Genomic DNA, 14,476 nt, shown 5'->3' on the forward strand with positions numbered 1-14,476 from the left:
ACGAGTCAGTTTAATTCATGTCCATCTGGACCAAAACAGATTTTCCAACATTTTAAATGTTTTCTAAACTGTGTCTTTCCTCTGAGCATTTCCCCTGAATTTTTTGAGTTGATCTTCGATAAAATTTGGTACAGAAATTATTTGGATGAGCCACTGAAAAAGTCATGTGATACTATATAACACCAGCGAGCCACCATGCCAGCTCGAAATGTTATGCTAATAAATGTTCATACGGGAGCTCTTTTGGTGTGCAGGTCCTGCCTTTTCTCTTTTTTTGTACGTAATATAACACCAAACCATTTTCCTGGTACTGGCTCGAATAAAATGCCATATTTGCTGAATAGAGGGTACGCACTGACGTCACTTTTCCACCAGGACACGCCCCCTCAGCCAGACTGGGTGGCAAAGCATCTTGCAACAAAGCTGCCTTTCGCAGGGAAAATTGAAACACTGGAAGTAAAACAATCGATCATCTGCATAAATCAAAGAAAGTTGGACTCAACAGTGATCCTTACAACTTACCAAAGACGCAAGTGGTCTAAAGTCATTGACATGGACTGGATGGACAGGAATAAGGTGTCATGAAATTTATATATACCTGATTTTGATGCTGGGAAAATATATGAAGCAAAGAGGGCCTACAAAAATGGCTGCTTGGTTGTAACATTAGTTAAAGGCAAAATTTGTTAGTGAAATTAAAGAAGACAGGTCTTTACAGATAATTTTTGCATGCGGCAGCAATGAGGATGCGCAGGGATGTTGCACAGAGTATAAATGAAAGGTGCTAAATATTTAATTCATAAGAAACATCAGGCAATACAGTACATAACTTCAGGTATGATTTAACCCAAAAATCCAACATACCTGACACAAAATGGTAACTGCAAATCCATTTTCCAGTGCCTGTATTCAGTTTCTGTGAACTGCGAGAAACCATCTGCTTCTCTTTTCTTTAGCTTCTGGCAGTTTGTAAAAAGATTGCTCAGATTTCTTGTTGAATCTATTTCTTCAGTCAATCACACAACAGCTCTTTCCCATCACATTTTAGGTGTGATTTTCTGCTTTTGTTGCATTCAAGCTGAAAGCTAACGCTGTCACCCAGTAAGCGTAACTGCAGTGACATCGTGTGCATACTCTCCATTTAGACGGCATTGTAATATGCACAGAAAATTCTGGTGGCACGACAGCAACATTATGAATTTCCGTGGTACTAACTGGTCATGAATCATGAGTCTGTCCCCCCAACAAAAAAAAAAACAAAAAAAACACCTGTGTGATTGCCAATCACTCTGTGTGTTTTGATGCAGATCCAGATGCAGATTAAATATTTGTGAAGGATTTCACAACCTTGGCTGAAGAGCATTCTTGTTCCAGTCATAAAAATAATTTAAAATGCCACAATTATAAATGTGCACCTGGACAACAGAGACATATTGTAGAGTAGCTGCAAACAGGAAACAGAGGCAAGAATGATTCAATGAAAATAGTGATGGTCTTCTCTGATTCTTTGTGTGTTTTTTGCAGGGAGAAGCAGGCAAACCTGACAGGCCATTTATCTAATTGAATTTCTGAAAAGATAAAGTGATCAGAAACACCTGTCTATAAATCTGTCATTGAAATGAAAACGGTAATGGAAGCTTTACCGACACATCGGTGGTCTGTTTTTGCCAAAATCTAATTTGAGCAAGAGGCAGAAAAACAATAAGAGCAGATTATTTACAGTGATGCATTTGCCGCATCCATAAAGTCATAAAAACACACCATGTAACAGGTGCCGTACATGTTTCGCAGCAGTAAATGTTTTAATGACTTCACCCACATTTGTGCTGATTTATTGTGCAGTTAAATGGAGGCATATTTGGCTGAGGGAAAGGCACAGAAAACTAAAAGAAGATGGCAACAAAACAGCAGGGATATTGTTTCACTACATCAAATTCAAACAACCTGAACACAATGGGAGAATTTAAAGAGTACAAAAACACAATATAAAGGTTTTAATTCCTTGTGGAATATACTAAGGAAATCATTTACCAAAACAGAGCCATCGCCCAGTGCTGAAGTGTATTTTGTGTCCTGTCAACACCTATGTTTTGTGGATTTTATTTTCCAAATATTTGTCTGTAAATCCTGTTCTGTGGATCGCGGCTGTTTACCACTGAATGTGACATTGGACTCGTAATGCCAAGTGGTCTGGCTGTGGCGTTCTGACTCATGCAATCACGTAGTGATTAAGTATTTTATTACCGGAGGGCATAGTAAAATCAGCCGCACACTGAGGAACGTGGCACCAGCCTCTATCATGGGCTGATTATGGATGCTTACTGCAACATGTGTTATTAAATGTCTAACATATAGAAATGTGTAAAACATGAAGTCAAAGACAACACATCAGTACCTAGCAAGAAAAAATTACATTTAACCTTGATTCTTAAAGATAAAATATGAAAAACTAATTATTTTCTAACTTAAAGCTTCGTACAGATGTATTACTTCAATGCAACCTCCACTGCTTTGTATATATATTTATCTGCTATATATGAGTGTTTTTTAAATTATGGCAGTTATATAACTGGTGTGACAATAAACATCTTGAATCTTGAATCTTGTTAGATGGTTATTTTAACCAGTCTGCATTCAAAAGAGTAGGGTAACAGACAATTCAATTAATGAAAAATGTAAAAGTAAACAAACAGGTTTTTATATGAATGTATGAGAAATAACCTTCTCCCATATTCCCAAGGTACAGTATACAGAAAATTAATAGCATGATATTTTTGTAAACATGCTCAACAATACAAAGTACTTACCAAGAGGACAATGACAAATGTAGTCATTTATCAGATCCATACATGAACCTCCATTCAGACAAGGCTGCGACCGGCAATCATTTACATTCTCAGAGCAGGTCCTCCCTGCAGGATAAAGAAACAAACTCTATTTAACGTCACAAGGAATACAGTTTAAAATATGCTTTAAATAATACATTTTGCTGTCACTGTGGACTTTTCATAACTACTGGAAGTTTGAAGAATGCACATTTTCCCCTGGCTTGCAGTGCTGTTTATCCATCTAGATATTTTTGGTGTGAGTTTTGGAGATATCAGCCAATATAATGGAACTAAATGGCACTCATCCTATGGTTCTCAAAGAGCCCAAAACACATTTGAAGTATTAAAAGCCAGTGTCTCTTTTCAAGAATCATGACCCAGTTGCTTAAGATAATTCACAAACCTTGTTATGAGCAGTTCCATTTCTTTCCATTAGAAGTAGAGGTAGTTTGTTAAAGTAGAAAGAAAGTAGTTCCACCATGAAACCGCTCACAATAAGGTCTGTGGATTATCTCAGGTAAGTACGTCATGGTTTTTGGAAAGAGCCACTGGTTTTGAAGATTTCAAATGTATCTTTTGTTGCTCTGAGCAACACAGGATGGGTGTCATTTACTTCCATTGTATAGGATGGAAGACAGACATTTCTGATATCTCCAGAACTCTGCAACTCACAGCAAAACTATCTAGATGGATAAGTAACACTACTACAGGCCAGAGGAAAATTTTTATTTCGGGGTGAGCTGTCCCTACATGAATACATGAACAATAATTCGCTTATTTTTATTTTTTAAGTTAGTGTTTATTTGTATAGGGACAAGTAGCATAAAGCAATGCCAAACACCACATTATTTATAGCCTAAGCTCATTTGCAATGCCCGTCCCTCGCTGAGCCTTTAAGATACAAAAGACTCAGCAGCAAATACACAGGAGACAGTAAACAACACAAACAACCAGAAAATACAGAGAACAACATAAGACACAAACTATAACACAGTAAAGCACCATAAAATAGTAAGCACTGTGACTACATGACTGGACCCTCTTCAAAAAACTGTTTCAGTCTGAGTTTATAATGATCCAAATCAGGATCCAGTTTGATCTCTGTAGGATTCAACATGTTAATTTTCCCAGAGAGAAAAAGCTGTGTTTCCAAATGAGGACTGAAGCAGGGGAACTTTACAAGTCTCCACTTGTTACCCAGCCTGAAGCTCTGAGCTCACTGAGCACCTGAGGAGCCTGATTATGTCACCATTTAAGGCAAAATTAATGAAATTATCAAAACATAACATTTTTAATTTCTCAGGAACATGGCAACGGATGAGAGCGACCCATCAGGGTACTCTGCTCCTGCATCAAGCACCCACCGCTTTTTGGATAAAAACAGCCGCTCTAATTTTTCAGAGGTCTGTCAGTTTAACGGCAAAAAAGGGAAATGATGTTTAGCTGGTAGGAGCCTGAAACCTCGGGCCAGTCAGGTGGGCAGTTTTGCTAAGTCTCTGCAGATCGACGAAAGAGCTTTCGGTCTGTCTCCATCAAAATGGACTAACCTTTTCTGTGTCATTAAGACAGTTTATTTTTCTGTTTTGGTATTGTTGAACCAAACTCCATTCTGAAATCAGGTGTTTTACAGTCGGGCCATATTTTTTCACAGTAAAATCACCATCACTAAGACTCTTTACTGATTTACTATCAGCAAACACAATTGTCACACATATCATTTACGCAGTAACGTCATTATCTAACTTGTGATGAAGTGTTTGACACAGAAAGACATACTGATTGGCTGCTTTTACAGTGCTTGTTTTCGCCCAAAGGGGGAGCACAGTCTTGGGATGTGACATATGGCTTCTCTCATTAATGAGGTGATCTTATTGGCTTCCTGTCTAGAATTTTAATTTTTTCGATTGTATACCATCACAAGAGGCTTGGTTGTTGGAGATTGCTGCTTGTGACCAACAGGTTACACAATAAGCAGCATGATAAGTCTGAACGTATGCAAGTTTGCTTTTGCGGCCTGGCTCATCGTCTTAATGTGCTTCTCAAATTTTAGGTGGGAGTCTAATATGAGGCCTCGGAGATTTGTTCAATACGTTGTTGTAACCACAGCAACATCGAGGACAGATGCAGTCCGCATGTCTGTTTGTTTTCTCAACAATGAGCAGCACCTGCTTTATTGAAGACAGGATTTTGTTTTATGAGGCGGCTGATTACCTCTAATTCTACTGGCTCAAAATGTGATTGAATGATTATGTGTTCAGCATGTTGCAGCTTGTATGTATGCACGAACGGAATAACCTCAATATTAGTATCCTCTGGGCAAGAGTTAGATACGGAATTGATTTAAGATTTTACTGACAAATTTAAAGCTCCAGCAGGTCTGGCCTCTGGCAGTATTTCAGACCTCTTAGTTCTCTGCGAGCTGGAGAACTCACAGAGAACTAACAGCCTGACATCCTTCAGGCGCTGCTCTTCTATTTGCACTGCTGTCTACACCAAAGGTAATTGTACTTTTGCCATCACGACCCCAAACACTGACAAGTGTTCTGTTAATCATGTACTGTAAGATACTCACATAATTAAAGGAGCTGCTGACTGTACCTCCAGTCTAAATACGCTGTTAGAGACACACTTTGCACCACAGACTCTATGATGCGGAGCGACATCATTAGTCCACACAATATTAATGAATTCAACAGCTTACACTGCACCCCTGTTCAGTTCAGACATTTTCATCACCAAGACTCGTTACAGTAACAGTCCACATTCTGCTAAATGTATAAATATAGATAAAAAATCTAAAGGTAACAAGACAGGCTTTTTTGAATGTATATTATCTAACTTAACTTTATCTAACTTAACTATTTATTTGCATTTGATTCCTTCCTTCCATCCTGATTTTAGCATAATTAGAAAAAAATGATACCCAATATTCCGATATTTTCCAACTCATCTGGCCGATATCAGTATACACACTTTTTTTTTTTCACTTAACTGCAGAGAACATCGAGTCTCGCTTGTAGTAGACCTGACAAATTATTATGCCAACTCTTATGATGGCCCACTGGCAGATGCAGTCATAAAATACAAAGCTTTTAGACTTTCCACATTTACTGAGCAAAAAAAGAAAACTACTGCTGACAGTTTTTTTTCTTCTTTTTTGCTTAGGTCTTCACAAATCTGTTGTAATTATTGTGATGACGCCCCGTAAGATGCTCCTTTAAATAGCCACTTCGCTATTTCATTTCAAGAAGCACAGCGCAGACATACAAGTGTCGCATGTGCATAATTAAAGTTATATCTGCAAAATGATACGATATTTCTTTTTACAGTCTTTATCAGCCAAAGACGCTTAATCAAGGAATCAGGCAAGATTCAACATAAACATGATTGTAACAGGCAACTTTAACTCATGTTAATTTTGCCTTAAAAACATCTGGTAAACATGGTACAGGTGCTTTTCCTTGTTAAGCTCTAAATAATTTTTGCCATCTGCAAGAAGATTGGCTGTTTTTAATACATAGTCATTCTAACTGGCTTCCACAGGGTCAGATATCAGGTGAAACCAGTCTGCGTTTACATTTTTCTAAGCCATGGTACAGTGAATATGTTAGCCAGGAGATTTTTATTTCTTTAAGTTTATTTTTGACATTATATTTTGTGGCTATTGCTGAGAAAAGACCACTACTTTTATCCACAGAGGCCTCCAGTAGTAGGTTTAAGCAACTGTTGTTTAATCATATGTCTGAATTTCAATAATGTCTATGTACACTAATTACAATTTTCCATATGAAATTTCAATATGAACACTGCATCTAATGTTCAATAATCCCAAGTCAATTCTGATTAACTTCCTGTATGAATGCTGCATATTCCCGTTTGCAATATCTTAATATTTAACCACTGAAACCTGCTCCAGACCCTGATATTCGTGTGGCTGGCCGTACTAATGGCTGTAAATGGGCTCATATTCACATCAGATGGTCTCATACCCTCAAACCCTGGGGGACAGTGGCACCGATAATCACTGATTAGGTCCACACAGGTGGCGCCGCTCGCGCAGGGGAAGCTGTTGCACTCATTTGTTTCCAGTTCACAGAGCGACCCTTCAAATCCGAGCATGCAGCGGCAGGTATAGTTGTACTGCTGGTCCAGGCAAACACCACGTTCAGAGCAGCGATGGCCAACACAGTAATCAATGTCCTCTTCACAGAAGACGCCTGTGTATCCTCTGGGACAAAGGCAGCTAGAAACAGATTAAAGAGAATTTCTTAATACTGTACGGAGTGAGAGGAATTCTTTCAACCCTGAAGGAAGAGAGCAGTAAATGTCACGGCTTTTACAATCATTGACATTCTGGTGGCTGGATGGCCCGGAGACAATCAAGATTTGAACACTCACCTGTAACCATTAATCTCATCCACACAAGTGGCTCCATTCTGACACCGGTGTCGAACACAATCATTGACATTTATACGGCAGTTCTGACCAGACCAACCAGGTGTACAGATGCAGGTGTAGCTACTGGCATTGTTCAGCACGCAGCGTCCTCCGTTGGCACACGGCTGTTGACAGAAGACAGAGCTGTTAGATGGGACAATCTACTGAAGTGATGCAAACTGCTGTCCCACACCAAAAAAAACTAATTTAAAAGGCATTTAAGTCTGAAAATCTTGTATGTTTACTAGGATCATTGTCTTATCTATATTAACCAGAATAATATTTGAGATAGCAGTAAGAGTCATATATATAAAATCACCATTGTAAGGTGCTTTGAATGGGAAGGCAGCTAACAAACAAACAATTAAAGAACCTGATGACAAACATAAAACATTATATCAGGCTAAACAATGTCACCATATGTGAGGTAATCCAAAAGTAAAAGAAAGTAATCAAGTTGGATTACAAACATTACATACATAAAAAGTACTGGGAAAGAGACATTTTTAGGATAATTACTGGGGATGTGACAATAACATGGTACAAGGTCAACAATACAATATTTATCATGATATTAAAAGCAAAGAAAAATTACAACTGAAGAAAACTATCTGTTATTGAATAATGAATCTTGTGTACAATATTTATTTGCATAAAATGTTTTTTTCTTTCACCAGAGAAGTAAATGATTAATTGATGAATCGATGTTAAGAATTAAGCCAATTAAAAATTAAATAATCAATAGTATAGAAATTTTGGAAATTGAGCCTCGTTTGGCTTATTTCTTTCTTTTAATAAAATAAAATAAAAGTAGTCAGCTGTGACCTAAGGATGTAGAAATTATTAGTTTTGGGCAATGAATGCTTGAATGATGTATGTAAAATTACAAAAACACTATGCAGTGTCACTAGCAATATTCTGGTAAAATAAAGTAAAAATAATAAAATAAAACAATTAACCATGTAATACCATGGTACAAATTATCACAGCACAGTACGGGGCATCTTTTAATTGCGACATTTGATATATTGTTACATCCCTGATGTTTACCACACTGACTTTGAACCAATTCTGTAGAACAGCCAGATAAACACGTCATGAAAAAAAGAGGCATGCTGCTTCATGGGCAAAATTGAATCGTTTCATCTTGTATGATAATATCTCAGATTGGACTGAGCCCATTCTGCTCCAAAATATAACCAATATTTTACGATGCAACCCCTCGTCGTTTTCTGCTCCTGGCTGCCTGAGAATGAGCTTCATTACAGCCACATGACACACTCATGAATACTGATTCATGCTTTATACTGGATTCACTCAGTATTCCATGTACATCTACATCATGTCTTACAAGACAAGATCAATGGTCATCGAGGGCTAAACCTCCCAAGTGTTCTGTGTAACAAAACAGATACGCCTGCTCGCAGCTACATGTGTATATATAGTAGAGGGGAACAAAGGGGCAGGGGGTGGCTGGCTTGTGTGAAGGTGTATAATGCAGACATCATGGCATTTCTGTAAGGGGGCCAACATGAGCCTTTCTCCACAGTGAGTGATCATCTCCATCTGTCATCTGAAGAAGCTCCTCTGCTCAGGTTTGGCTGCTTTTTATAAAACGTGGAGGGTTGATTCATCTACATGTAAAAGAAACCCCGCGCATTCGAAAATACAGACATTGAGGCAAATCTTCAGTAGCACCCGTCTGCATCGGGCGGCAGCAATCTTTTCAGTCCTGTAAATGTGCTCCCCTTGTGCATGCCAAAAGCAAACACCATGACAAACAACCACACAGTCCTAGCTTTGTCAACCTCCACCATGACTGCTAAAAAATCTGGAGGATGTGCAACCACATTCAGACTAAAAATGTGCTTCAGTGATTTTAAATATGCAGTATACAGTACACTGTGAACATGTACTTCAACCCTGTAATCACCAACCAGGTGTTTTTATAATTTAAGTCAGGTCATCAGGGGTCAGAATCTGTTACCCTGAGCCCCACACCAGTGTATGTTAGCATTTTTATATTTCAGATTTTTGTAGTCATTGCCTGAAAATGTTAATTTAAGGAGAAATTTGTAGTTTATTCAGAATGCTTCATTTCCCCCTGTGAAATTTCCATTCCAGGTTGGAATGTTTTTGCCTCTTTCATGTTAATTAGGGTTAAAAATAATGCTCGACAAATAAGTGTCTGTTTATGAGTCATAAGAAATTATTAACAATATTGTAGTAGAAGTAGATGTTTGTAAAATTTTAAATTGTGTGAACAGAGTCTGGCAGGCAGTGAGACGGGCACTGACTGAACTCAAACTCCAGAGTGTGAATTTTCAGAGCTTTTGTTTTCAGGATACTGGGCTTAACTTTATGTTGACAGTTAAAACAGCTGATCAGCTTACAGTGGACAACTCATCATTACTTGTTATTGTCAAATTATAATACATATATTGCAAATTTTATATTTAAAAAAAAAAATAACTTGGCTTGAGTGTGTGTCACACTTTGGCAATAACCCTGTCCTGCCACCACAGGCAGGTTATCGGAGAGCTTCCCTTTTAGCAGGGCATGTAGCTTGATAGCTGCAGAGCATCCAGCTCGGCAGCTGGATAATAAGCTATTTACAGGTCCAGCTGAAGTCAACACTGCCCTCCCTGGATTCGCTTGGAGGGGGAGGCTCTCTCGAACAAGATGTGACACACCCCACCTGCGAGGGGAAGAGAGAAACACACCCCCTCGCAGGTGAGCTGCCTCTTGTTGGAGTCCTCGTTTTCAGGAGAAGGTGGCGAAGAAAAATCCTCCACCTCATAACTTATGTTGATGATGATGTAATGCTGATAACAATAAGATTTTTAACTACATGTTAGTTATTTCATGGGAACTTTAATGATGTTGTCATGGTAACTGATCACATCCGATTATAACCACCCGACATTCTCTGAGAAACAACGTTAACCTAAACATCAGTTAACTCAGGCTGGAGTAGGGCTTTAACTACATTTACTGGTTCTTTCATGTTTCTAATGCATCAATAAAAGTCAGAAGAAAGCAGCCAGTTCCCTCATTAGTCAAGAATCTAATACTGTCTTCTTCCCGGTGTAAACCAACATACTCTACAGCTTCAGCACCAGCTGATTGCTGTGTTTATGGATTATCGCATTTGCTGTCAATCTTCCTGTGGGACTTACGCTTATTTTTATCCCTGTGTATAACAAAGGATTATCCCACATTTTATGAATAAGATACTGAAATTAATATTTGATACCTTCTCACTTAATTCTTCAATGTTATAATTCAGTTTGTGGTGACAGTTTGAAGATATTTTGCAGGTTTCTTACACTGTGAATATTCCTACTTTCTTTGCGTAACATAATGAAAGTGTTTTAACCGAGAACACACTGTGCGTTCTTAGGGCAAAGTGCCACTCTGCTCATTTGGAAATGCATTCATCATGTACCATCAGTTCAATTATATATCAGTGTTATTGTTCTGGTGAGTTCTATATGAGTCCTGAGCTCATACATGACAAAAATGATCATAGAGAGCGTGGAAAATTACTTAAAACATCCTCATTTATTTGCTTATTATGGTTCCCTGCTGTTGTGATAATGTTGCAGCACTGTTGTACAAATTGCATGGAAATTGCTTCAAGAGAAATAAAAAGCAGATAAGGAGCTCTTTAAACATGCATGAGGCTTAAGAGGGATATTTTAACATGTGGATACAGAGCAGAATGCGAGGACAAATAATCCATTAAAATGTTTTGAACTCACTTGAAGGTTTTGAGGGCAGGGTACACGGCAGGTGTATTCAAGGCCATGTGGGAGATCCAAACACCGAGTCTTTGGCGGACATGTGATGTTGGGTAGAACACAGGCATCTATGTCAACTTCGCAGTTCTTCCCCAGAAAACCTGAAAGAAAAGATTTCATACAGTTATTTTTTAAGGCGTAGTCGATGTGCCACAGTGCACCTGACTTAACTAGAGCCTCAATTAAATTTTTGACTTAAGCTTAATTATGCAAACTTTCGCATTGTGCCTCTTCTTTTTCCATGGACTTTTCAGCTAATCCCTGTTCTTCTTGCTCTTTTGATTTTAATACTCATGTGTAACCAATATCAGATTTGCAGGGAGGAAAAAAAACGGTTGGTTAGTGTCACAGCAGACATTTGCCCCTAAAGCAAAGCCCTCACTGTGGTGGTGTAATTGGAAATAATGCCCGATTTGTTCCCAGAGACGACACATTTGGCATAACCAATAGTTGAATGGACCATGAACTTACATGAATTAATTCTGTGAGGTTTAGAGGAGTGAGAAGTTTGCACTACTGCAGCTTTACAAATCCTACTAATAATTATTCTTTAAATCTCTTCCAAAACATGTTCAGGGGGCGGTCTTTGCATATAGTGTATGTTATTGGTGATTTCATATCATTTTTGTGTTAAATAAATACTTGGCAAAGAAGAAAGAGAAAAACAGTCACACAAATGTTTGCACCATGTTATCTGCCTCAGTCTGAGCCAACTCAACAACGGGGAGCTAAAACTGATATATCGCTCAAGACTCCTTCAACACAAATGTTAAGTTGCAGAAATCAATTTTGATACGTACATTAAATTTATACATTTTCACCGCTTTACTTTGCCATCAGACAGTCTTTTCTGATGGGGGAACTGAAGGCACTGTTTCTGCTCTCTTCACAGCCACAAAGCTAATTTGCGTAACAAACTTTGACTCGGATCAGCAGATCACGTTGGTCTTCCGCTGCCTCGATCTGTTAGTTAAAAACCAAACTAACACGTTCTAACACCAAAGTCACACAAGAAAACTAACATCAAGACCATCAAGTCCTGTTTTCTGTGAGGTAAAATAATTATATCTGCAAAAAGAGCCTTGGTGGGTTCAAAGAGAGGCAGAGTAGAGGTGGCAGCTTAAAAATAATAATAATGATAATATTATTTATTTATAGAGCACTTTTCAAAATCCACACTACAAAGTGCTTTAAACAGCAACAAACTAAAACAGACAAGTTGCAAAATCATCAGATTTTAAAAGAAATGAGCTCTTAGACACTTTTTTTCCTTCTTGTCTGGAAGGGAACTCCTGATTTGTGAAACTCTCACAAACAGCGTTTGTGTTGCTCCTTCACTGTGACGATGAACAAATGTTAAAATGATCACTCTTGCCAGATCTTTCGCAGGTCTGGGGTTCCCTTCAAGACTCGACTCTCCCTCTCCTGCTTTTGTCGCTTCCACAGATCTACGGTCGCTTCTGGTTTCTGGTCGTCACATACAGCTGTTATCTCATTGATTGTGCTCTGAAAAGTTCAGTGGCAAACAAGATCAACTTTCATATAATTTGAACTTTGAGTGCAGCACCCTGTGCCAAATCCGGGCAGTGTGACACAGCGTGGGTGCTGTTTTAGTCAGGGGCCACCGCTCTCTCCATAGGAAAACAATAAGACAGTCAGCGCCAAGCGGATTGACTGCTGATCATGTGTGGGGGCTTTTACACTTCAAATTTTATCATAACATCTATATGACAACACTTCTTCTTATCTGTTTGAACAATCACAAACATATATTATCATTATGGCTCTATAATCTGAGAGTTGTGTGTGTATTTGTATTTGTCTGCTTTTTTTTTGGATTTGTGCCATGCACCTTTTGTCACGTCCTTTCCAAATTCACCATTGTGCCCTTTGCACAGGGTATTTTTAGAGGGTGGGGGCAGAGCGTCAAGGGGGGTCAGGGCAGGCCGGGGGAGAAAACAGTGAAGAGGGCTGGGGTAGAGGGGTAAAAGTGTCTGGAAACAGGAGAGGGTCCAGGAAAAAGGCTTCAACGCTCAAAAGGCCCTTTGTTCTAGTGTACTGTCATTGAGGAGACGAATTATTGAGTCGGTACAATATAATGTATTCAGTGGCAGGTAGAGCTTAGAGAGAAAACAGTCATAGGCCAGCAACTTATAATTCCACCCATGTCTCAAGACTTTGCGCGGTACTGTGGTCCAGCACTCAGCAGAGCATTTTCCTACATTGCAGAACTCACTTCAGCATGAGAAGATGCAGCAGATGAGGCACATGAGCGGAAGAGGCTTAGGTTTACTGAGATAACAGATGAGATTTAGTAGCAAGGCTGGAAAGCCAGGGTACGCCCTGTGGAATTTCGTTACCATGGATCTGTGGCCACATCTAGTACCAGTTTACTCAGGGAGTTAGGGATTCATGATCAGGGATTACGGCAGGCTGCAAAAGCAGCTTCAGAGGCGGCTGAAAAGAGCAACGATGGCTCAGGCTGAAAAGAAAAGGCAGCAGCTCGTGTGCAAACGATGGATATCCATCTCGTGTTTAAGATAAGACGTACAGGGAATATCAGTGTCGAATCAGTGGTCAAACAACACTCCATACTTGCTGTATTATTGCCTTACAAGTTTAAAGGAGCAATACGTAGCATTTGCAGGTTCAAAAAAACAGGAGTATAGAGTTTTCTAATTCCAGTTCCTTAAATATGAATCTTTTCTGGTTTCTTTACTCCTTTATTGCAGTAAAATTAATATCTTTGGGTTGTGGACAAAACAAGATATTTGAGGTCAACATTTTTTATATTTTCAGGACACTGTTTTGGACCAAACAACTAATCAATTAATTCAGAAAATAAACAAGAGATTAATCTAAAGGGAAAAAATTGTTAGCCCAGCCCTCCTGCAGTTTTTGGCAAAGTGCATATGTAAAAATAAGCACAGGAGTCAAAATTGCAAGTCGGAGCCATAGATTGTATATTAAATAAGTTGAAATCCTATTTAATATACAATCCATGGTTGAAGCAAGTTATTCCCCCACACCCCCTCCTTCCCCACTTTCAATATACCCTTGTCCACTGCACTTCCTCCAATAACCTCCTTATCCATAAAAAAACTTTGAAGGTTCAGTGCATTATTTTAAAATAAAAGTGTGTGACAGTAACACCAGCATAATTTGGGGTGGCTGATATTACCAACAAATGATCAAAGTGACAAGACAAAAGTGAATTTTTAAATTAATTGCTGATATTTCAGCATTAGATGAATAAACTTTGTTTCATCCTTGAAACGATGGGAACATATAATTACTGTGATTATTAGGTCAACTTAAAAGGGCTTACTGAAAAAAGCAAAAAAAAAAAAAAAAAAAAAAAGCTTTTCTAAAATGAGCCTGATACAATTCAAAAGGAGTAAATTCAGT

The 14,476-nt window shown here is 38.6% G+C and overlaps 1 protein-coding gene across 1 annotated transcript in view; it reads right to left on the reverse strand.

The window, feature by feature from the left end:
• Positions 1 to 14,476, reverse strand: part of eys (EGF-like photoreceptor maintenance factor) — a 266,834-nt gene that overhangs the window by 199,961 nt on the left and 52,397 nt on the right. The window contains exons 9-12 of the mRNA XM_084736538.1: positions 11,030 to 11,169; positions 7,227 to 7,390; positions 6,818 to 7,071; positions 2,808 to 2,912 (exon numbers count right to left, since the gene is read on the reverse strand). Of these exons, the coding sequence (XP_084592664.1) occupies positions 2,808 to 2,912; positions 6,818 to 7,071; positions 7,227 to 7,390; positions 11,030 to 11,169 (663 nt within the window). The remainder of the gene's footprint in view (positions 1 to 2,807; positions 2,913 to 6,817; positions 7,072 to 7,226; positions 7,391 to 11,029; positions 11,170 to 14,476) is intronic.

The sequence above is a fragment of the Lutjanus erythropterus genome, chromosome 14, assembly GCF_056507025.1.
Source record: "Lutjanus erythropterus isolate fLutEry1 chromosome 14, fLutEry1.hap2, whole genome shotgun sequence".
NCBI classification, from domain to species: domain Eukaryota; kingdom Metazoa; phylum Chordata; class Actinopteri; order Lutjaniformes; family Lutjanidae; genus Lutjanus; species Lutjanus erythropterus.